The 23,130-nt window shown below is 38.7% G+C and overlaps 1 protein-coding gene and 1 non-coding gene across 3 annotated transcripts in view; one reads left to right on the top strand and one right to left on the bottom strand.

The window, feature by feature from the left end:
• anapc1 (anaphase promoting complex subunit 1) overlaps window positions 1-10,843 on the bottom strand; it is a 55,652-nt gene extending 44,809 nt beyond the window's left edge. For both annotated transcript variants that reach the window (XM_067610607.1, XM_067610608.1), the window contains exons 1-16: window positions 10,655-10,843; window positions 9,235-9,474; window positions 8,655-8,819; window positions 8,282-8,324; window positions 8,083-8,180; window positions 6,200-6,282; window positions 5,959-6,032; window positions 5,710-5,855; window positions 5,026-5,171; window positions 4,529-4,660; window positions 3,759-3,977; window positions 3,183-3,278; window positions 2,630-2,720; window positions 1,250-1,315; window positions 972-1,109; window positions 306-449 (exon numbers count right to left, since the gene is read on the bottom strand). In XM_067610607.1, coding sequence (XP_067466708.1) covers window positions 306-449; window positions 972-1,109; window positions 1,250-1,315; window positions 2,630-2,720; window positions 3,183-3,278; window positions 3,759-3,977; window positions 4,529-4,660; window positions 5,026-5,171; window positions 5,710-5,855; window positions 5,959-6,032; window positions 6,200-6,282; window positions 8,083-8,180; window positions 8,282-8,324; window positions 8,655-8,819; window positions 9,235-9,450 — 1,857 coding nt within the window. In that variant the 5' untranslated portion in view covers window positions 9,451-9,474; window positions 10,655-10,843. The remainder of the gene's footprint in view (window positions 1-305; window positions 450-971; window positions 1,110-1,249; window positions 1,316-2,629; window positions 2,721-3,182; window positions 3,279-3,758; window positions 3,978-4,528; window positions 4,661-5,025; window positions 5,172-5,709; window positions 5,856-5,958; window positions 6,033-6,199; window positions 6,283-8,082; window positions 8,181-8,281; window positions 8,325-8,654; window positions 8,820-9,234; window positions 9,475-10,654) is intronic.
• A 3,090-nt stretch (window positions 10,844-13,933) lies between these two features.
• On the top strand, window positions 13,934-14,006 carry trnar-ccg (transfer RNA arginine (anticodon CCG)). Its single transcript has one exon. It is a non-coding gene; the product is annotated as a tRNA-Arg (tRNA).
• Window positions 14,007-23,130: the final 9,124 nt, after the last annotated feature.

Below are 23,130 nucleotides of genomic sequence, written 5' to 3'. Positions count from 1 at the left end.
AGTTTCTCGAAGTCAGACTACATCTTGTGAGCTCAGTTTTCATTATGACATTCAAGTTAACAAAATATCCCCCAAGAGACGAGTGTCTAAACAGATCAGTCATAATTGAAAAGCAAACTACGATGAGTGCTGAGACATGAATACTGTCTCTTGAAAGTTCCCAGAGTTCATGCACAGTGATTTATACTGCTGCAAATATGTCTGTAACTTCTGTTATCAGAGAAAGGGAAAAAAAAACTTCATCTGTCCAGAGCACAGTCAGGGGGCAACAGTAAACATGTGTGAAAATACACACACAATCCTACCAGAGTAACCCGGTTGCAGACGGGGTCCCGCAGGGCATGGATGTAAGGCGTGGCCTGTTGGAAGGTGTAATCTTCCAAAAATGAAGCTTCATGGTGTTTCATGTTCGGACCTCTTAGCTCTGACACCGGAGAAGGCATCGCGGCCTGGAAGAGAGGGGAAAAGAAATGAAAGGATGAAGTAAAAGTAAAGAGGAAAAAAAAGAGGGCAGAAGGCTGGAGGTGATGTGAGTAGTAGACGGGATGGACATGGATGTAATAATAAAGACTGTAAAGCAACATGTTTTTAAGAGAAGAGGGAGCACGGATACACTCGACTCAGTAAATTGGAATAATTATTAAAACAGGAAACTAAATCAAGCCTCCATGTTCACTGTGACGGATTATCTTGCTCTGTGGAAATTGTTTTTCAGATTGTACAAGATTGAATGGCAGCGAGGAGGAAAACTTATATCTGGAAATATAAAGAGACCAGAAATTGGAACGTACAGATGGTGATAAGTAATTTGCACGTAAAGTAAAATTACATTGGCAAAAACATACAAAAAATACCTGCACCTATACATACCTGTTCCTATTACATGACCTGTAGCCTATTTCACAGTCACAATTGAATCATTAAAACAATGACTGTATAAAGAACAATATGTTTACAACACACAGCAGTACCTCATCCAGTCTTTGGAGGTGTCTACTGCCAGCGTTAGCCGGCGTGCTAACGTTCTCCAGCGGGGTGCTGAGGTGAGGAAGGTGGTTGGTCAGGCTGAAGGTGGGCGACAGGAGGCCGGGGACGAACACCTTACTCACCTAGAGGAACACCAAGACAGGAATTTTATGCCTTTTCAATTCAAAAACCAGTACCGTCAATGAATTGTCATCTTTGTTGTGTATCCAACTGACTGAGGAAGAAATCTGACTAAAATCTTGGCGGTTTGAGTCGTCCTTACCCTGGTGATTCCTGTGTAGAGGACCAGACTGCCACAGGCCTCTAGAACCAGCATGGCGTCTATATTCTGAGGAGAGAAGAGTTATTGTCAGGATCAAGTTAAGTCACACTAGAATCCAAACACTGCACAACTAAACTTCATTAGTCTGCGTTAGTTCATTAATTTATTGCATTTTTATTAAAAGCCGCTACACCATAAATAGTCAAAACATTCAGGTAAAGACAAGCCAAAAAGCCTCCTTAACAACATGGAGGTTTAACAACTAGACCTGATCCCAGATCAGTTCCTGCAAACACTATTTTAAAAAACAAAAAACAAATGAGACCATCTGCACTACAATACTATTCAGTATTATTGGCTGTAATATTATTTAATGCTGGTGGTCAGTTTGTTGGATGACTTTAAGCATTTGTTTTGACAATAGTCACTTTTATTAAACATCTTTTACATTCAGTTTAATATCTCTGTTTGGTCTCAATATGCTTTAATATTAGATGTGATTAGTGTGACTGTTACATGTGTTAATTTAGACGTGCAGATACAGGAAGACCTTGTATTCATCTGTCTTTCATTATTTCAATGCAAATGAAAGACTATTACAACTAAAACATAAAACCTGATACAAAGTATTCTATAAATATGTAAACTGGAATTAAAAAAAAATATGCTGCTGCACGGTTTAGCTCACAGATCACAACTTTACTGATAAATCAATAAAGTGCAGTGATCAAGACTAGTTGTAATCACATAAGGATTTCTGCTCTAATGATACGTGTTGAATAAAGTCCTGTGAGAAAGAGATTTAGCTCAGCTAAATATACACATGTGATTCTGTAGGTAATGGAAACAAGTAAAGACCCAATTACATCACGGAACTCATACACATCCGCATGCATTAAAGAGGATACAGTAAGGCCTCCTACGCAGTATTCATAACTTCACACTTCCCACGAACAATTTAAATACATATGCTTATCCAACACCCCGGCGAAAAACACCATACAGATAATCCAAATACAGAGAGAATGAGAGGTGAGGGGTCCGTTTGTAGCACTGTTTTCATAAATCAGCATATATATACAGTATTTTATATACTGAGACTCAAATTGATGCATCACTCACTTATTTATTGGCCTCAAAGTTTTGGTTCAGTTCTGTGCAACAACACAATTAAACTGAACAGCACAACTGTTAATTCTTCATACAACAAATATGCCAATGAAAAGACATTAAGTTACAATACAAAATAAAATTTGGATAGAAAATCAAATCTTAATCTTAACTGAATAAATTAGTAAATCGTGTGGGTAAGGAAACTTCTTATCACTGGCCTTCGCCCACTCTCAGTAAATCCGATTACGCCTAAACATCGTTATCTACCTGCAGAGGCTCTGCATCTTTGGCAGCGATGGTCGTGACTGAGGCGAAGATGAGCTGAGATGTATCGTTGCTCTCAATGAACTTTACACATCTGTGGAAACAATGACAGAAGATTAGAGAGAGAGTACAAACTATTTTTGAGTGGTTTGTCTTCTTTTCTATATGCATGAGCGATCAATGCTTCAATAAGGGCTGTAACTGTGATACTGCTCTGCAGAGCCTTAGATTTAGAGTATTTGAGACTTTTCCAGACTTTTTATGGACCCCTATGTTTCATAATAAATATGTAGAGAGCTACAACCATTAATTGTATCAATTAATTGATCAACAGAAAATTAATCTGCAGCTATTTAGATAATCGAATAATCAGTTTAGCCATTTTTTTAAGCAAAAATGCCAAATGTTTGCTGGTTGCAGCTTCTCAAATGTGAGAATCAGACCAAACAAGACACTTGAAGACGTCACCTTGGGATATAAGAAACAACAGGCGTTTTTGACAATTTTCTGACATTATATAGACAAAAGAGGAGAAATTATGTATGTCTGCTCTGACCTGAGTTGTTGGTGAGATTCCACCAGGAAACAGAGGTAGTAGTTCTCACAGAGGTCAGAGGTCAAGAATACTTTAGATGCCTGGCTGCTCATCTCCCTGAAAAAAAACAAATGAAGCTTTATGTTAAAAAAAAAAGTTATTAAACAGAAACAACAAAAAAAGGAAACACACAGAACACAGATGGGTGCATATCTAAATAAACTAAAAATGAAATAAGCAAATATTGAATGTAATCTCAAGTTATTCATAACTATTTTCCAACACAGAGCACACTTCTGAAAATATGATTATAATAATGACGGACGGTGATATTCTGGTATTCTGGTATTTAAAATCAATGTTGCACGGTTATACAATAAGCCAAAAGCTAAGCGTCCCAACAGTTGCTGAAATTATTTAGAAAGCCAGGAATCCTTACATCATCGAATTAGCCAGAGTGAAGATTTGAGCGATCAATCATCAATTAGAGGGGACAGAGTTGAAATCACATTAAAATAAACTCTCAATAACCGGCTGTCATTGATGTCAATGAATCATGTGCATCTGTTCTCAATAGGGGGCGGTTCTGGTTATTACCTGTGACAGCCAGCAGTGACTGTCTCACTCCACAGTTGCTCCATGCAGAGGTCAGGTATGATGGGCTCCATTTCCGGCACCAGCACGGTCTCGTTCATGCTGCTGTTGGCAGAGGGTAACAAGCCATGGTGCCCCCTGGGGGACGGGCTGTGGAAAGACGTGTTGAATCGAGCCGCGCTGGAAAAGGACGGGGCTGCCATGCCTGGAGAGTGAGCACGGCTGGAAGGGGAAAATGGGAAAAGAAGGGGGGGGGGGGCAAGTTTAGAAAGGTACACTGTGGAGTTTTTCTAGTCTTGCTGCAGAGGAGTGTTTGATAAACAAGTCTGTTTTGTTTGTATCTTGTGCTCTTCTGCACAAAAACACACGTGCATTTTTGACCACAGGAAAGGTGTCGACCCTCTTTTGCCGACTGCAAAGGGTGCAACCTAAAATGTGTTCAGACTGCAAAAAAATTATAACTCTGGATTCTGTTAAGATTTGTCTTAAGTTTGAGCATGAGCTAATATTGTGTCCATGCAGGGGGTTTACTTTTTACACATTTAGATCTTCACAAATGTATCAGATAAGCTAATGAAGCTAAATTAGCACCTTTACAATTAAAACCTTTTAATCAGGCTGCAAAGTTCAGTCAGCAGTTGAGTCATCTGTAAATGCATTACAATGTGAAAATAAGTTTATTTCCACACCTTCAATATTTAAAACTTTAAGTACCTGTTTGTTCATCTGTGTCACTGATTTGTTTCCTGAATTGTCTCTGGACCTCTACTCACCTGAGGGCCGCCATGTTGGATATACTCGGGGAATGAGCACGGGAGTGTATTCCTGGTGAAGATGTGATGATCCTGTTCTGGTGGCTGTGCAGAGCGCTGTAGTGGAGAGGAGAGCTGGTACCAACAGCACAACTAGAAGCGGGAGAACAAGGACGGGGGGTCAGACAGCAGTAAGGGAACAGAAATGATTTCAAGGGTCAACTAATGTCATGTGACCAGGGGAAAAATTTGACATTATGTAAAATTTGAATAATTTTCCTCATTCTTTTCTCGTTTCGGTATTTGATTTTGTTTTTGTCAATCTCATGTTTACTGTCTTGATTTTTAGTTATTTTACAGTCAGTGCTGTAGGTCTGGCAGGAATAATCGTCTTCAATCCTAAGTTTGTTTTTTTTGTGTATGTATTTTACTGCCTCGGACTGGTTTCCTTCTATCTGAAAATATGTAAGACTCTAAAAGATCTCACATACAAACTGAAGTGAGGACAACACTTTTACCTTGGTCCAACTCCAGGACCGAGCCCAGTTGCCCCACTGCCACCGGGAGTGTCCAGACGGGAGATGTTACGGAGGTGGGAGGTCAGGAAGCCCGAAGCCATCAGACCGACTGACTCTGTCGGACACCGCAGGACTGTAGAGCGCTCCTGGTGGAGGTAAGAGGAGGTTAGGGACGAGTAGGCTTTGTGAATGGGTGTGTATGTGAAGTGTGCCATATTTTATCAATCATGATAATATCAGTATAATTTTTCATATGATAAAAAAAGTCATATTATGATAATGGAAATATTCCGACTTGTTGACATAACGACGTCATACCGTTACGCCCAGCAACAACAAGCATGGCTGAAAGCGAAAGTAGCATTGCTACCTGCTCCACAGTGCAGGAGCGACTTCAGTAGTGTGGAAGTGGTTTGGTTACAAAAGATTAGATGTACAACAAACCGTGGTAATATGTAAGAAGTTTAAGAAGACTGTGATAACAAATGGTGGCAATAAAACAAACTTATTTCACCACATCAAGCAGAAGCACCCGGTTGAGTACGAGGAGAGCCAAAAGTCCCGCGAGGAGAATTTTGTCATATCGTAAAGAATATCGTCATCGCAGAAATATCCTGAAATATCATGATATTATTTTAGGGCCATATTGGGCCAACCCTAGTGTGTATCTGTGTGATCACTCACATCATGTGTGACCTTGCGTAGGGCCCAGACGGAGTGTATTCCCTGTATGGTGTCATAGGAGACGACTATAGAGGGCTGACAGCAGCTGAAAACTATTTTCATGGTGGAGTCAGATGCATACTGCACACGGGAGCCTTCAAACTGGCCTGGAAAACACACACAAACAGAAATTCAGGCCAATATGTGGCGATAACTCACTCACAGAAAACAAAGAGAGAGAGAGGGGAAAGTGAGTGTTTTTTTTTTTACCTGCAGGTTTACACACTACTGGTGCAATCTCATCTAGAGGATGCAGCATGCTGAATACTGTGGGCAGAGGCTCCCTGTGGAGAAAAAGAGATCAGTACCAGTGTTTGTTGTGGAGGCGGTTAATACGAAGGATAACAAATGCAAAAAACACATTTTTTTTCCAGGTTTTGAGTTTTGGTTTGCGTGACCGCATCAGTCTGTGCATGTACACGGTTGTGAGGGTGCAGCGTTAAGCGTGTACCCGGGGGAACTGAGTTGTGCGTCAGTCGCTGTGTTTTTTCGTTCCAACAACAGTCCAAACTTGGTTGCCCAGACGTTTAAGACCTGGAGGAGATGAGAGAAGACAGACAAACATTTATGTTACTGTGTTATAATGGCAACAATAATAATTTCACATTTCACCTTTAAATGATAAAGTTCATAAACAAACATCATTTCTAGAACTTGACTGACAAACTTCTAGATGACTTAAAGACAACTTTAAGTCACTTTAGATTCCAGTTTCATAACAAATTTAAGAAAAAACTTATTATCTTGATTTCAGCTCCAGTATTTTATCATAAATCTGTAACATTTAAATATATATATATGAATATGAATGAATATATTCCAACTTGATATGCAATGCTGCTATTTAGGGTCCTTCTGTTCCACTTAAAACCAGAACTGCATCTCTTTAAACTGACCCTTCATGACTACAAAAAATAAAAGTTACTGAAATGACCACAGCTGAAGTTTAGCTATCATTACCTGAAGTTCATCAAATTATGTTGAGATGAATGTCAGGTAGTTACTGTTAGCCAAATCCACTGATCCCAGCATCTGAGAGAATATTTGCTGGTTTTCTTAGCCTTTTGTGATAATAAAGTTTGCTGGATTTCTGACATTTTACAGATCAATCAGTCGATTCATCAAGAAATTAATCATGAAAATACCTGTTACTTCCAGGCCTATTTGTAATATTTTATAATATGACCTTTTATTGAACCTAATAAGGAAATGCTCTTCTTTGCCACATCCGAAGAGAGCAGCACCCTGAGGGATTCAGTGTCAAGGAAACTCCAGCAGAGGGGATGCTTCCTGACACAAAGACTCTCACAAGGATTTTCTTGGTCTGCTCACAACACCGACATGTTGCCTGCTTTGCCACTTTAATGATTTCAATAATTTAATGAGAGTGGGTGTCAAATCTTTGCCCCTAGTGAATATTCAACACATCACCACCTTCATAGGCCTCAAGCAAGAACATGAGAGCAAAACATGATTTCCTCTGAGCAGCCCACAAATACTGTTGCTACAACGTACAGGTTAAAGAAAAAAAAAAAAAAACATCCATCGTCAAATCACATTATGTTGCTGTGCAACAGACTAATGGGACCAATACACACACAAACATATAGACACACAGAAGAAGAAAGGCATTGAAACAGTAATACACACACACACACACACACACACACACGCTCATTCCAGACCGGCCAGCGCATAACACACACAATTAAATACAGACATCTGACATTGATGAGGTTCATTCCTATTGTCAGCGATCCAAATTTTCCATTATTATTGGTTAAGCAGACAATGGTTCCGCTCTGGAGGATATGACTAATCTGACTAATGCTTGTATGCACACACACACACATATAGCAAGCATCAAGCATTTATGTACAATTAAAAAGCTGAGGACTTTATACTAAGTGGAATATAAATGTCAGTGGGTATGGCCGCTTTGCTGGGGCTGATGTTGCACCAACAAAAATCACACGTCATACAATATGACTCAGATTTTGAAATATTGCCTATTAAGGATAATCAAGCATTATGGAGTTCAATGATTTATATACAGAAAATGTACTTGTAGGTTGGTATGTGAAGACTCTCTGTGATATACTAAAACAGCAGCACCAACATGTTTATGGATATTAAAGTTGACAGATTTTTAATTTCCAGAAACCCTGTAATATGAAGTTTATCACTTGCACACATCACCAACATGTTCGAATACCTGGCTGGTCTGTGATGAGCTAAACCAAATATTTAGCACACTTTTGAATTCCTCTGCAAGCTTTGACTCATGTCCTCCAATGGGATAAAAGATTTCCCACCAGTGTTTCTCTCCCTCACCTGGAAGGGTAGTGGTGAGATGAAGTCCTTCCCGGTCACAGTGTGAACGTTGACACAGCTACTCTGGACGATACACACCGTCTGCTCCACTTCCTCCTCTGTAAAACATCATAGATAGTGTATCGTCTATATGAGCATCAATAGAAATGCAAAAAATTAACAGATAAACTTGCTTGTGAAGTTTTTAATGATATTGTACCATCTTTCTTGTTTTGAGGAACAGCGAAGTTACACCATAAGGCCTGCAAACAGAGTAAAAAACAGTGTCAGTTTTGACCAAAAGAAAAATTATACATCCCCACAATCAGCAGTTTTAAAAATATTGGTGCAATCATATCAGAAGCCACTTTATACGACAAAATAAAAATCATTCTTATAATTTCATTCACACACTTGTATAGCTCAAATTATTCAGTGGCTTTTGTGTTACTTTAAGAAATGAGATTCAAAATGGAATATTTATGGTTAAGCTAAAAGACCATTTTCAGAACAGGAATCAACAGTCTCTCAGATCCGTCCTCTGAATGACATTGCTGTCGCTTACAGTCTGAAAACATGATTCAGTGACCAACCTGCTGCACTGGGCTGTCGACAGTGAAGGCCTTGTATACGTTGGAGCCTTGGGTCCGACTGCCCTGGCTCCAGACAACCACATTTCCTGCTGTGTAGAGCTCCTCTTCAAACTCCACATCCTCCTCCCTGACTCCCACGCAGCCCTTCCTAAGCTGCCAGCATTCCTGCCAATCAAAAATCACATCTATCAGCTCAACACAAGGACTGAAACAAAAATACAAAAATACAAAAACAAAAACACAAGTATTGCTTTCATGAATAAAGTAGTGATGCAGGATTACTTTTACTAACTTGGTAGTACTATCTATTACAGTTAATGTCAACAACTACTGTTACTTTTAGAAACAAAGACTTTCAGTGCTATGCAAGGTATATATTTTTAAGCAATAACACACCAAACCAAAAACACTATTTAATGTCAAATCCATTACCTTCTTTCATTCTACTTCCTACTTTTCTCATTATGAGCTACTGTTGCTTTTATCTTTTTTAGTGTTTTTAGTAATTGTACCTACAGAATTGCCTGTATAACTGTAATATTAGTAGTAGTATGTAAACAGTATGCCATGCTCCCCTCACCCTCTCTCTCTCCTGCAGACTGACTTCCTGCAGGGACCCCACCAGGCCGGCGGCACCGTCTGACGACCAGAGCTCTGAAGCAGGCTGGAGCTCTCTGAGCTGCAGGTTGAAGGCGTTGGGATGGTTCCTGCAGTGCTCACGGCCAAACGGGACAAACGACTGCAATTCCCCTGCGGCAATCATCGTGGCTGTCTCTTCATACACGACTTCCGACATGAGTTCCAGATATCAGCATTATTTCTAGGAGAAAAAAGGAGGGATGAGGAAGACAGAAAAATGTTTACAATTTTTTTTAATGCACCTGCCGCAACACAAGCTGATGGATTTAACATATTCTACTGCACTCTTCCGCTGTTGTGCATATAAATAAGATAATTAACAATGCAACAGGAACCTGCTAAAACAAAGGAAGGAGGATTTTCTGTGCCCTAAAAGAAATCTAGAAAGCCCTACCTATACCGACCCAAATTTGGCTAAACATACTGAAATCAGTAATTGAACCAATTTTACTATGTGGCATATGGGACCACCTGGCAAACCAAAACTATGAGCAACTGGATAAACACTTAATTGAAATCCTACACACTGATATTTAAAAGATCATCCTCAGAGCCCACAGAAACACACACACACTATATATGTATATAAATATATATATATATATATATATATATATATATATATATATATATATATATATATATATACATACACTCACCGGCCACTTTACTAAGTAAAGCAATCCAAAACAACAGCTCTGCCATAAATTCTACATTTACAAATACATATAAATACATTTTCAGTTTTTGTTGACATTGTCAGAAAGATGATAATTCTACTTTATGTTTATTATTGAGGTCGTAGTGGGTGGTGTTGGTGTACTGGGGTGCATTATATTGAAAGGTGTTCCTAATATTTCGTCCACTCTATTAACATACATGAGGAGGGCAAAATATTAGGAACACCTTTTCACCAAGCAATTTCATTTCTTCATAGGAGGACTGTAACTGTAGCTTAATCTTAAATTCTATACGTTTAATGGTTAATGTCTCTGATTGAATATCATTTAGTCAGCCAGTGTGTGGGCTTTAGGTTAGCTAGTTGAGCCTCAGTAAAATACGACATACAAATGATTCACCAAATAACCATTTTCAACATTATTTCTACTGTTTCATGCTGCTGTTGACTCTTACAGAAGCTACATGCTGGCAGCTAGCTGGACGTTTTCAACTCAGATATTACCCCCAAACATCGCTCTGTATTTGACAGCCAGCTTGTAGCTGTACGTTTTATAAAACACATGCTGACAGCTGTTATTGAGAGATTAGCATGCTGACGCTTTCAGTGGCTCTGTTAGCATGCTAGCTAATGTTAGCTTCAGCTAGCTGTAAGTCTACAGAGAGACATCTTAACCGCCAACCTGATAATAAGGAATAATCTGGCTCTTATCGCGGAGTCCTTGTCTTTCCTCTGAATGCGTCTTGCCTGAGCACAACGTCGTCACATAAAAACTGCTCGGATCCGGTGCCAAAGTGAGGATTTTGGCAGGAGGTTTTTCAAACGACCGCGGACATCTTTTGCTGTCCCGACATCCTCTTCCTCTGCGAGTCAGCCAATCAGCGCTGTGCTTCCCTCCTGCTCGCTGCTGATTGGCTGCCCTTCATCAAGGAACCTTCATCCAGAGAGCTGTATATTACAGTATATTACAGTATTCATAAAATATCTGCTTGAGTATGTTGTGTATTAGTGCATGTGCGTGTGTTCATGTGTGCATATGTGTATGTATAGAGGATGTTTGGTTGCCCTGTCACATGAGACAAGGGAGGATGGAGGATCTGGCCATAAGGAAGGCTGGAACTAGGCTCTTTTTTGTGCATGTGTGTGTTTCTGTCTTCATGCAATCCCACTGCTCTTTAGCTCAATGTTCCGGTTTTGTGGAACCCCCCTTTTCTATGTATATTTTTTTAATTTATTTATTTCGGGAGTTAGTTTGTTTGTTGAGTGCTTATTATTTATAATCATATCATATATATATAACAATGTTCTAGAGCCTGAGGAACTTCAGAGGAAATAATGTCACCCTCCAGATATCTGCAGTATCTGTCCAGTCATGCTGTTAATGAGCTGACTGGATGTATTTATTCCAGTCATGGGATTTTGAGTAACAACTTTTTTTCGCTAACATAACTAACAGCACAATGAATTAAACTACTTTCATATCAATTTCAATAAATATTATTAATGAAATGAAAACAAACCTTAAAATGATGTGAGCCCCTGGCAAGAAGTCTGAGCGCAAAGACAACACACATTTTAAAAACAGGGAGGTTTACTTGACTTTCAGACTTCATAACACGGTTAAATGTGGAAGACACTAATAAATGTTGCAGAGAGAATCACTGTCACCCCAATTAAGAATAAATAAGCTGATATTTATATGTGGAAGTGGTGAGTAATTAACAGGATCTCTTAAAAGTCACACCAAACTTCAGACATGCGCAGAAACTATTTAACTATTTTACATTCTTTTTACTTATTAGATTATGGGATTTATTTTCAGGAAATATATATTTGTATAATGGTGTTTATTTTATCTGTATGTAGAATGTGAGATTTGTTTGAAAATAAAAAAAAAACCTTTACAATAAAGGTAATTTAGTTACAATGGTTGCAATATCAACATCCTGTAATAAGCATATTTATGCAACAAAGTGCTTCAAAAGATAATCAGGTCATCTATGCAGGTGTAAAATAAAGTTTCATTGTTTGTCAACAACACGAAACAAGCAGCTGCAGACTGGACTGAATCATCGTGTAACTCCCTCTGCGTCTAAAAAATCAAATTTAACAAAAGGTGGTCATGAAAGATTATATCTGGGTGGAAAATCAGGAGTCTGGGTGATGGCCGGCTGATGGATGTGATGAACGTCACACAGCAACACAGTTGGATCTGACCGAGTTAACGCTCCCAAACGATATCAGCGGAGCTCCCTGAGCAGTGTGTGTGTGTGTGTGTGTGTGTGTGTGTAAGAGAGTGGAGAGATAAATAAATAAAAAGAGAGTGAGAACGCTTATCTATTGAATCAAAAACGAAACGTTATTGAGCAAAGGAAGGAAATACAAAAAAAAATCAGGTGTGTCTTCAAAGGTCTGACTCAAACTGATCAAACAAATCATTGCATTCAGTATATCCTTCTTTGACTCACACTTGCACTCTTCTCTCTTCTTCCTGTTTTCACAGTTTTTCAAAAATGATTCTGGTGATTTCTGGCTGCCCCTCACCTTGAGGAGCAGCGGTGCAACATCTTAAAGATGACGTTAGAAAAGCCAGTGATCTCTCTCAGTCTAAGCTGAGGTACACGTGAAGACACATGTAATCATTTATCATGTTTTCCTCCTTGAAAATTCAAAATCTCAGAATACAGTAAAATGTATTGTTGTCCTCTGTTTAAATAGCTTGTTATGTCCAGATCACAGGATATTTACATTGGCATGAGTATCCTGGTTATGATCAGGTTTTTGGAGTATCCCGGTTATGTATTGTGCATATATCCCGCTTTTTAGAAACCTGGATATGCTGGATATCCTGGAGTAGTCCAACAGACACCTTATCCAGGTTGCTCAAAATTCTCTGTTGGTAGGGAAATGAGGCTGAGATGTTAAGGAATCGAGACACAACTGGGTGCAGATGATTAGAAACCTGGATACTGTTACAATCATTTATAAAGTAGGAATGTGCAGAGAGCCCAGTATTTGTATTTGTATTTGTGTCTGCATTTGTTGAGGCAAATGATTTGTATTTGTATTTTTATTCGAATAAAAGTGGAAAGAGGTTTAAAAATCCTGTTTTTGTTTTTGTTTTTGTTACGCTTTTAATTCTAGAAAATTAAAGTGTTATAATAAGTGTTCATGAATAAACTACCTTACAAAGGAGGTCTCCACACCAGGTCTAGAACTGGACTCTCCCAGATCATAGATAAGTGCACTGACTACTGAGCAAAGACTTTACTCATTGCCCCATTGCAGACAGACCTCTACCCATTAATACACCCATAACACAGAGACAGCACAGCATGTAACATGTAGAGAAGAACTTCAAAGGCGATTCTTGCTTTTCACCTTTCATTTATTGCCTATTTTTTACAACCTAACTTTGTGGAAAGGAGAAGGGGAACAACAGGTTATGAGAGTCCCTTGGGAGCATTTTGCGTGTGTCAGTAGCTCAGCTTTATCTCTTGAGAACACCCCTAACTCCGGGAGTGATGTCCAAATAAGGAAATGTGCGTCATGTAGCAGGTGGATGTGACTCCCCTCGTTGAGACCTGCTGATAGACGTAACAGCGGAGCAGAGGAGAGAGACTGAGATAGTGATGTAATCGACCTGTGTGCTGGTATTTGACATGTTTTTTTTCTTCCCGAAAACAAATAATTTTTAAAATATTTGTATGAAACAAATGTTCATTAAAAAACCCACTATTTGTGCTTTGCCGAATAACATATTTGTATTCGAGCACACCCCTAGTATACAGGGATGTGAATAACCAGGTTTCTCATGTTCCATGTAAACGCCATATCCCCAATATGATCCAAAAACTGGGATACTAGTGCAGATGTAAACAGACACAGTATCTCAGGAAAATGCCTTCTTTATGTTTCATAGGGGATTTGTCGGGATTGAATCAGGAATCTTATCGTGGGTGACCCAGTGGCCTAATGGATAAGGCATCAGCCTCCGGAGCTGGGGATTGTGGGTTCGAGTCCCATCTGGGTCGCATCCTCTCGGAGGTCCCTCTCTTGATCAGCTTGACCTCTGGTTAAACTACTTATACAAAGTCAAAGCAGCACTGGGTTAGATTCAACCAAGTGAAAGCTGAAATGTTGTAAAGTGTAATGTGCAATATTTGCCTCAGACTTTCTGAGCATGTTGCAAGAATTATTGGACAAGTTCCTCTTACATTGGATAAAATTGTTCATATTGCCTTTCCATGAAAACAAGAGAATTAACTTCACAGCACTGTAACTTAACAACTAACTTCCCCACAACCACGACACACATCATTATACTCATTTAGCTGCGGCACTTTGGCTGTTTGAGGTGAGATCATCCTGCCATGACAGGTGTTCAGATTTCATTACTGCAGAGCTGCTTAGGCATCCATGAGCAACATCTATCTGTGGTGACGCACCGTGCTGGAGCTGGGGAGGGAAAATGATGAGAGTCGCACTCTGGTGGTAGCATTCATACTTAGAGAGAAATGGCTTCAATTCTTCAAGTGAACAGCGAAAGAGGAATCTGCACAGAAATCATGTCCCTGTAGTGTTTCAATCCAAAACAGTTCTTTGTCACACAGAAAGTTAGTAAAGTTTCCCACTTTACAGGTGCACCTGTACAATTTAATGTGACCTAATACAACAACCCTGCATAAACCGAGCTCATTATGTTCAGATTATATTGAAATTGTGTCACAGATGTGTTAAATTTACTGTAAGAGTGTAGTTAGTGGTCATGTTGTATTTTTATATTGATTTTTAGTGTTTTTATTCTGTGTCATGCTTCTTTTTTATGCATAAAACCTTATTTGATTTGCATTCTCTTTATAGTTAATTTCATTTTGTTTCATTTATGTTTTTTTGTCTTTGCTTGTCCAGGTCATATGTTGGATTGTATCTGTTTATTTTGTTTTCTTTCTTCTTTTTTGTTTTGTGAATGTTTGGACAAGTGTTTTTTCTGTATGTTGTTTGTGACACAATTAAATCCACTTGAGTAACATCGGACTGTGTTGCATCCATTTCTGTCCAGGTGACGTCAAATCACGGGGCTGGTCCCAAAAGTAATAAAATAGGGGGACTGATGCACAGCATTATACTCCCAAGTATAAATAAGTAGTCATTGGTTAAAAAAAAGACATCAAACTTTAACTACTATACTGGGTTTGATGATCTTTGTGCACTAAAACTTTCTACAATGATTTCTGTAACAGCGGGGATGACATTAAGTCCATATTTTGTGACTGCGACACCTGTAATTCCAATAGGAAGAGCTCCTCTCAAGACATTTTGACATGTCATTGCAGAAAGGCACAGGTGCAACTAATAACGTTAATGATGACTTTGTGCTGTAGGTGTGCTGGTGGTCCAGCATGCACAAAAGCAGGACACAGAGTTAATGGAATATTATGTTATTAGTGAAAATGTCTGCAGTGAAAAATGAAGATTTTACTCAGGTTAGATGCTACTGCACTTTCCTCAGATAGATAGATAGATAGATAGATAGATAGATAGATAGATAGATAGATAGATAGATAGATAGATAGATAGATAGATTACGTCGTTTTCCCGAGCAGGGAGGGTAATCTGATTGGTCCCCTTGAGAGCCGGACCCGAGTGCATTGTGGGTATGGTTTTGATGGTTAATGAGAGCTAATGATGGAAATGTGAGTGTGTGTGTGTTGCGATAATTAAAGTCTCGAGATGGAATTGCTGTACGTAATGTCTGCCATGGGGCTGAATCCAGGCCAAATGTATTTATGTATTTAGTTAATTTAGGATGCAATGAAGAGCTCTGGTGGTCTAATTGATCTGTACAGGAGGCTGCACACCAAAAACAAGACCTCCATTAAAGGAACCTCCAGGGACTCATGCTCTGATGAGTATGTGGAGTGTGGGTGAGTGTGTGTTTGCGTGTGTGTGTGTATGTGTGTGTGTGTGTGTGTGTGTGTGTGTGTGAGGGAAACAGAGAGAGAAAAAAGTGGAAGTTAAAAAAATGAGTTTCTGTTTGTGTGAAATAAAATATGTACAGAGCAATATTTTGATCAGTGGAAGCAGGAATCCAAAGTGCTGACATGGTTGTGCATATTATGCGATCCAGTTATTGAATGTTTTGGGTCACAGTAACCTTAAAAAAGAATTGTTCAACATTTTAGTAATTTCATTTGCTTTCGCTCTGAGAGTTAGATGAGTAGATCAACACCAGTCTCATATCTTTGAGCTAAAGGTGGTTAGCCTAGCTTAGCATAAAGACTGGAAGCAGGGGGAACAGCTAGCCAGGCTCTCTCTAAAGTTCAAAAATATGCCTACAAACACTTCTAAAGGCCACTAATTAACACTTACCTTATTTGTTTAATCTATAGCTACATGAAGAAACATGTAAAAATGCCAATTTGTGATTTTAAACAGAGTTACATGTTGGAACTAGCTATTTTTTGATTGACAAACTTCTCCTAAAATCACAAATTTACATTTTTACATTTGCCTCTCTGTATGAGTAAAACAAAAAAGGCCACATGTTTATTAATTCGCCTTAGAGTGGATGTATTTTTTAACTCCAATCTTTATACTAAGCTAACACATCCTGACTCCAGCTTCATACTTAATGCACAGACATGAGACAGTTTAGAGTTGTTAGTGGATGTGTTTTTTAACTTTAGAGATAGCCAAGCTAGCTGCCTCCCCCTGTTTCCACCCTTTATGCTAAGCTAACGCATCCTGACTCCAGCTTCATACTGAAAGGATAGATTCAGAATTTTTTATGTCTTAAAACAGTCTGGTACCCAAATGAATATCGAAACAGGTTTTCCTCACTGTAATCATTTCTCCTGTTCATACTGGCTATTAAAAGATCCCCCTCAAATGTGCTTTCATTGTAAGTGATGGGGGCTCTGGACTCTGGATTTTAGCCCCCATCACTTACAATGAAAGCACATTTGAAGGGGATCTTTTAATAGCCAGTATGAGCAGGAGGAATGATTTCAGTGAGGAAAACCTGTTTCATTGTTGATATGGACACCTGACTGTTGTTTTAAGACACACTTGAAAAATTGTGAACCTATCCTTTAATGCACAGACATGAGATCGATATCATCATTCTCATCTCATGCTGGTAAATGAGCAGAATGTATTTGAAAAAATATCGAACTATTCTTTTGACTTTGACCACGTTGTTTTAGTGTTGGTGTTTAAAAGCTAACGAAACCAGAGCAATCAAAGTTTTAGTTGCCTACTTTAAACCTAGCAGTTGTCACTTGCACAAACTTGTTGGGTAGCTAAAACGATGCAAATGCAATGTATGTCCAGGCCTGTTATCCAGTTCATCTAGGAGGAAGTTATGTACATATGATTTGTGTCATAAACATATAATCTGCATAATAGCATTTATGCTGCTCATTTCCCAAATTTCATCCGGCAGTGTTGACCTATCATCTCCATTTTCAGCTCTGTCTCCTGCTGCAGTAAACCAGGTTTCACCATCAGGGGAGTTCAGCTGTAATTTATCCATCTAATCTCCTCTGGTTGCGGATGGCTATCCATCACCAAACCCAACTGGGTCCACACTGAGCCAAAGGGAGAAGACATCTTCCCACAGGGGAGATGGAAACCTGTTTGGCACCAGCACCTATATGACTCAGACGAGTGTAAAGGCCTGTCATTTGTTTGTGGAGGGAAGTCTTGATACTGTCATCTCTACACAAACAATGTTAGTATGATGGTCACTTACTCCCACCGGTTAGAAGAGAGTTGCTCATACTGGAACAAACAATGACGCATGCTTTCTCTGTTTGTCTCTCTTGTTGTCTATCATGATGTGTGTGATGCGGATCTTGACACAGATTAAACATTTCTAAACATTTTCTGTGATTAAAATAACAAATTTAGAGGATTGTGTAGCAAAAGTAGAAGGCATAGTTCACTTTTTATAAGGATGTCACCATTTTTATACTTCATAATAACTGATTATGGTTCTGTTTACAGTAATCTTAGCTGAATCTTAGCTCAATTCCCACATGTGGTGCATGTCCACAAGTGTTTATATTTCAGAACAAGTGGTTCCAAAATATTTAATTGTTAGGTTTTTTATATGCAAATAAAGTATCTTAAGAAAATTTGACAGCGGACCAACAAGAGCAGAATATGAAACCTTGAGAGCTGGAGAAGGTGTGTTCCCCTATTGTCAAGGAGGAATGTCTCTTTACTTACAGATTACACTCAGTTCTGTTAGCTCTTCCAATGGAGCACATGTATACGAACTAGGCAGTTAAATGTCTAGACAAAGGTTTAATACAATGAGCGACAGTATCTAAAGTGGTCCTTTAATATAATCAACAATCTATCTTATCTGTCCATCTCTCACTCAGTCCCACAAACAGGGAAAATGTCTGAGGGCATCTGGTGGACGGGTGGTTAATGGCAACCATGGAACATAGAGCCAGACTGGGACAGAACCATGACCCCAACTTTGGAGAGAAGATGCTATTTGATCAATTGAGCAATTTCACAAAGAAATAATTTCAACAAAACATACTTTAAAACTGCCAACAAAAAAATCTTTTTAATGTGAATATAATTCTTACTTACTGTACTCTCTGATGCTTAACAGCTGCCAATCAGCTTCTCATTAGGTCGCTTTCTATATTGCCAAATTGCTGGATTAGCTTTAACTTGCTTACATTTACTCACATCTGTTACTCACATCTCCCTCTTTCTCTCAGTCACTCTCCCATTTAGAGTTGCAATAATTAGTCAATTAGTCAATGGACAGAAAAATAATTGGCAACTATTTTGATATTCAATAATTGTTTTAGTCGTTCTTTAAACAAAAATACCAAAGATTTGCTTGTTTCATCTTCTCAAAAGCAAAGATTTGCTGCTTTTATGTTTTTATATACTTGTAATTTGAGTACTTTTTGATTTTGGATATTTGAAGATGTCACCTTGAGCTGTGGAAAATTAAAACAGGCATTTTTCACTATCATCTGACAATTTATGGACTAAAAGATTAATTGAGACAATGATCTGCAGATTAATTGACAATGACAATAATTGTAAGTTTCAGCCCTATACTCATCTTGTCTCTTTTTCAAACTCTTGCTATCATCTTCTATCTCTGTCTTTATTCCATCTTCCCACCTGCCACATACACACAGATACACTCACATGACAGAGAGGCAGAGCGACAGAGAGAGAGAGAGAGAGAGAGAGACCAAAATGAGTCCCGTCAGGCTGCCAGCAATAATCTGCCATCAGAGTCGTCACTCTCTGGTTTGCTAATTGGATAATGTGTTGCAGAGGAGGCACTCAGCAAGCCAGGGGATTCCCCTCATCACACTTGGCTGGTGAGAGAGTCATAATGCAAAGTGTCTCATTACAAAGACATTCACCATTTGGACATGGACGTAAATTCGACCACATAGTTTTGATTTTTTTTTTCAAATATAGATGAATTTATCTTTTAAAGTGTCTTTAATGAAAATGAGTACAACAGTATTAGCAGTAATGGTTGGCGTAATAGTTGGGGTTGTGGTGGCACTGGTAATAGTGGAAGTAATTCAAATTACAGTGCAGTGGTAATGATAGTAGAAGAGGCAGCAGATGTAAAAAAAAAAGTCTTACAATAAGTATTGGTACTTATTGTAAGACTAGTAATAGCAATAAAACTAGTATTATTTGTTGTATTAATAGTAATATTTGCAATATCGTGTGTAGTAACATTAGTGATAGTAGTGTCATTATTATATGATATTATTCTTATTTGATCTTATTTTAAATATATTTTATTGGTTTTATTACATTTTCATCTTTTTACTTTCCTTGTGTTCATTAGTCTCCAATTGCTTGCTTTGTTTGCACTGCATTTGTTTTATCTCATTATTGGCTTGTCAATCATCTGTAAAGCACTCTGAATTGCTCTTATCTGTATGATTGGCGCTGCACAAAAAAAGTTGTTTTAATAGCAGCATAAAGTAATGTTAGCGGAGATTAACAGCAGAGAATCTTCAGGTGATGTGCATTTGAAATAAACTGAAATTGAAGTTAATAGGGCAGTAAAGTTGAAGTGCGAACTAGAGCAGCGGTGTTAGTAGTAGAAGAAAGTAGAACTAGTAGGATAGCACTTGTGGCAGATAAAGTAGTGGTTGTTATATTTATGTGTTGGGCCTTCTTCAGCAGTGGCTGTAGTATTAGTAGCATTACTCTAAATCCAGTAGAGGTAGTAGTAGTAGTAGTTGTAAGGCTGGATTACAAATCGGATGAATCGAGCAGAGAACGTGCAAATTATCTAAAAATATGCAACACTAAATCACAATATCAATTAAAGTTAGGGTTTTGAGGCTGGAATTATGATCTAATCTTCCTTTCTGGGCCCTGTGTCAAAATCAAATTACCACAAACTAATTTGACACACGGCAAACCGATGGTCAGGTAATACTCCAGCAAAGGAGTCTGTCTGGTATCTGGGATTCCAGGCAAACCATAATGAAGCTGCCATGTGTACTCTGCTGGGTTGACTGGCACCTGGGTACATTGATAATGCACAGAGAGCAAGCAGTTAGTGGCAGCACGAGGCATATATTTTCCCCTTAAACTGACCATGAAAGCTGTAGTACTACTATGTTCTTACAGTATTAGCAGTAGTAGTAGTAATATTTTTCATTCAGTCATCACACACAATACAATAATGAATTCCACAGTAGTGACGGTGACTGTAGCAGTGAAATTTGCCGTTTTTACTATAAAACACGGTGACACATGCTGACGGTATCAATACCGCCAACCATTTCCATTACTGTGATTACCGTGATTATCGTCGTTATCGGAGGACACGGTGAACACAGAGCAATGCTCCTGCCTTCATTAGCACTTTTATTTTGTTCAACCTCAGGAAAGGCGTTTTCTGCTGGTCAAACAAAAGCAGAATGACCAGATAACCGGGCTTCTGTCTGCCCAGCTCTAGCTACTCTGGTCATGATTTGCTATATTTGAACATTAACCATCAACCCACTGAACTTACAGGTGTTAAGCTGCAACGTTCATTGAGTAAGAGTGCTGCATTTTACCTGAGTGACAAACTCCCTGCATCAAGATCACACACATCATGCTCTTCCTCACTGCTCAGTTTCAGTTCTGCTGGTGTTTGTGAGCAGTAATGTAGGAGCCCAGTATACAGTCACTGTTATTACATATATTATGTTCTCTGTGAGTTAACAAATTTCTGTGCCTTTTAATAATTAATTTAACTGTTAACACCCAGAACATAACACTTGCTACAGTGTAATTTAATCAGGAACAATTGATGGATTTTCAAAATATGAATGAATCTAAGAGACACCGAGCCGCATTTAAAGTGATTTCCAGTCAACTGTCTTAAACTTTGAACAACCTGCTTTTGTTTACAGTGTTTAAACTGTTTGTCTGATATCATTTCTTATGCATAGTCCAACAAAGCTGCAACATACAGACCACTGTGCAGTGAACAATATATGAAGTATTTTAACTGTATTTTGGCACCAATAGTAGGATTTCAGGAAATGTTGATGATTATCTGATGATAATACTGTTTACTGTGATATTTTTACCTACGATAATCGTAGTGTGAAAATTGGATACCGGCACATCTCTACAGTAGAGATAGTGATGATAGTTGTATCAGCAATACAAATGATATTAGAAGTAACAATAACACTGGTAGCATTAGTAGTTGTTGCAGTAATAGTGGTAGTGTAGCTCCTAGTACGCTCAGTAGTACTGGTAGAGACACTGGTCAGTAGTGATATGAGAAAAAAAGAAGATGTTATATTTTTGTTTTCATTTCAATCTTGTCTTCAATTCAATTCAGTTTTATTTATATAGCACCAAATCATAAGAAAAGTTATCTTACATACTTTTCACATAAAGCAGGTCAAGACCGTACCCTTTAATTTCCAGAGACACAATATTCCCCCATGAGCAAGCACTTGGTGTAGTCTTGATGTAGTCTTCAGCTCTCTATGTCTTCCTGCGTACGTGGGTGAAGCGGCCTGTTCCTCATCTATAGGAACGTTTTCTTCCATACATTCCATCAACATCAACATAATAACGCTGATGTTTCCTCCATCAGCTTCCTCTTCCTGCTGGGATCTGTCTCCAATCACCGCTGTCAATTAGACCAGCTCCTTCTCCCATGGACTTCTGCGTAATCTACTTTCTCTCTGGACTGATCACATTAAGGTTCAGATGGTGCCATCATCGTTGAGAAGAGGGAGGAGGAGGAGGAGGAGGATGAGGAGGAGGAGAAGGAGGGAGGGTGTGGGTCATCTACTGACTGGGAGGAGATATGAAAGACCCGGGAAGGCCAGAGATGCTGTTGTTATGATGTAGTTGTGAGTAAAATTTGTTAACATCACCAGGTATGCAACTACATATACAAACAAATGAATCATATTTTCAGAAAATGCTTGCAGCCACATTGAAAGACCTTTGGAGAGCTGTGCCTCATAATGGTGTAAAGCCCAGACTATAGTCAAGTCAGCTAAACTCCTTACGTCATCCAGAGGGCTTATGTCACAGTTCAAAGACAAAAAGAACTCAAGAGCACGACTCAGGAGCCAGATGTAAAGAGCCCCCAGACTAGCACTGAGTTGTTGTTCGTGTTGGCGTGAAGCACTAGCATCTCTGGTCAAGGAGTACAAGGATACAAAAATCTAGGCAGTCAAACAAAGTACAAAGGGGTCAGGCTGAGGCCGATATACACAGGTAGGGTCAAAACTAGATCAGGATCAAAAAACAGGCAGGCAATAATCAGAGTGCTGGAGAGCAAATGCAGATAGCACAAAGACAATCTGACAGACAGCTGGTGGAAATGGAAAACAAGAGAAATGTTGTACATGCAGAGTAGATAGAAATAGCACAATATGAAGAAAAACAAAATGCCAGCAATAATTACAATATGTAACATATAATATGAAGTCAATATTAAGTGTGATGAGTTAAACAGCTGCAGACAAAATGCCTTTGTAATGAGCAGAATGTGAATCAGTGAAGATGTCGAGCAACTTTCTGGTGTTGCTAAAAGCTAGTACCACAAAAAATTGTCAAAATAATAAATACTATCACAGTAAATGTATTAAACATTGACAAAATGTTGGT

This window comes from Thunnus thynnus, chromosome 14, assembly GCF_963924715.1.
Source record: "Thunnus thynnus chromosome 14, fThuThy2.1, whole genome shotgun sequence".
NCBI classification, from domain to species: Eukaryota; Metazoa; Chordata; class Actinopteri; order Scombriformes; family Scombridae; genus Thunnus; species Thunnus thynnus.
Note: the sequence above shows the minus strand (reverse complement) of the source record. Positions and strands in the feature narration are given on the sequence as shown.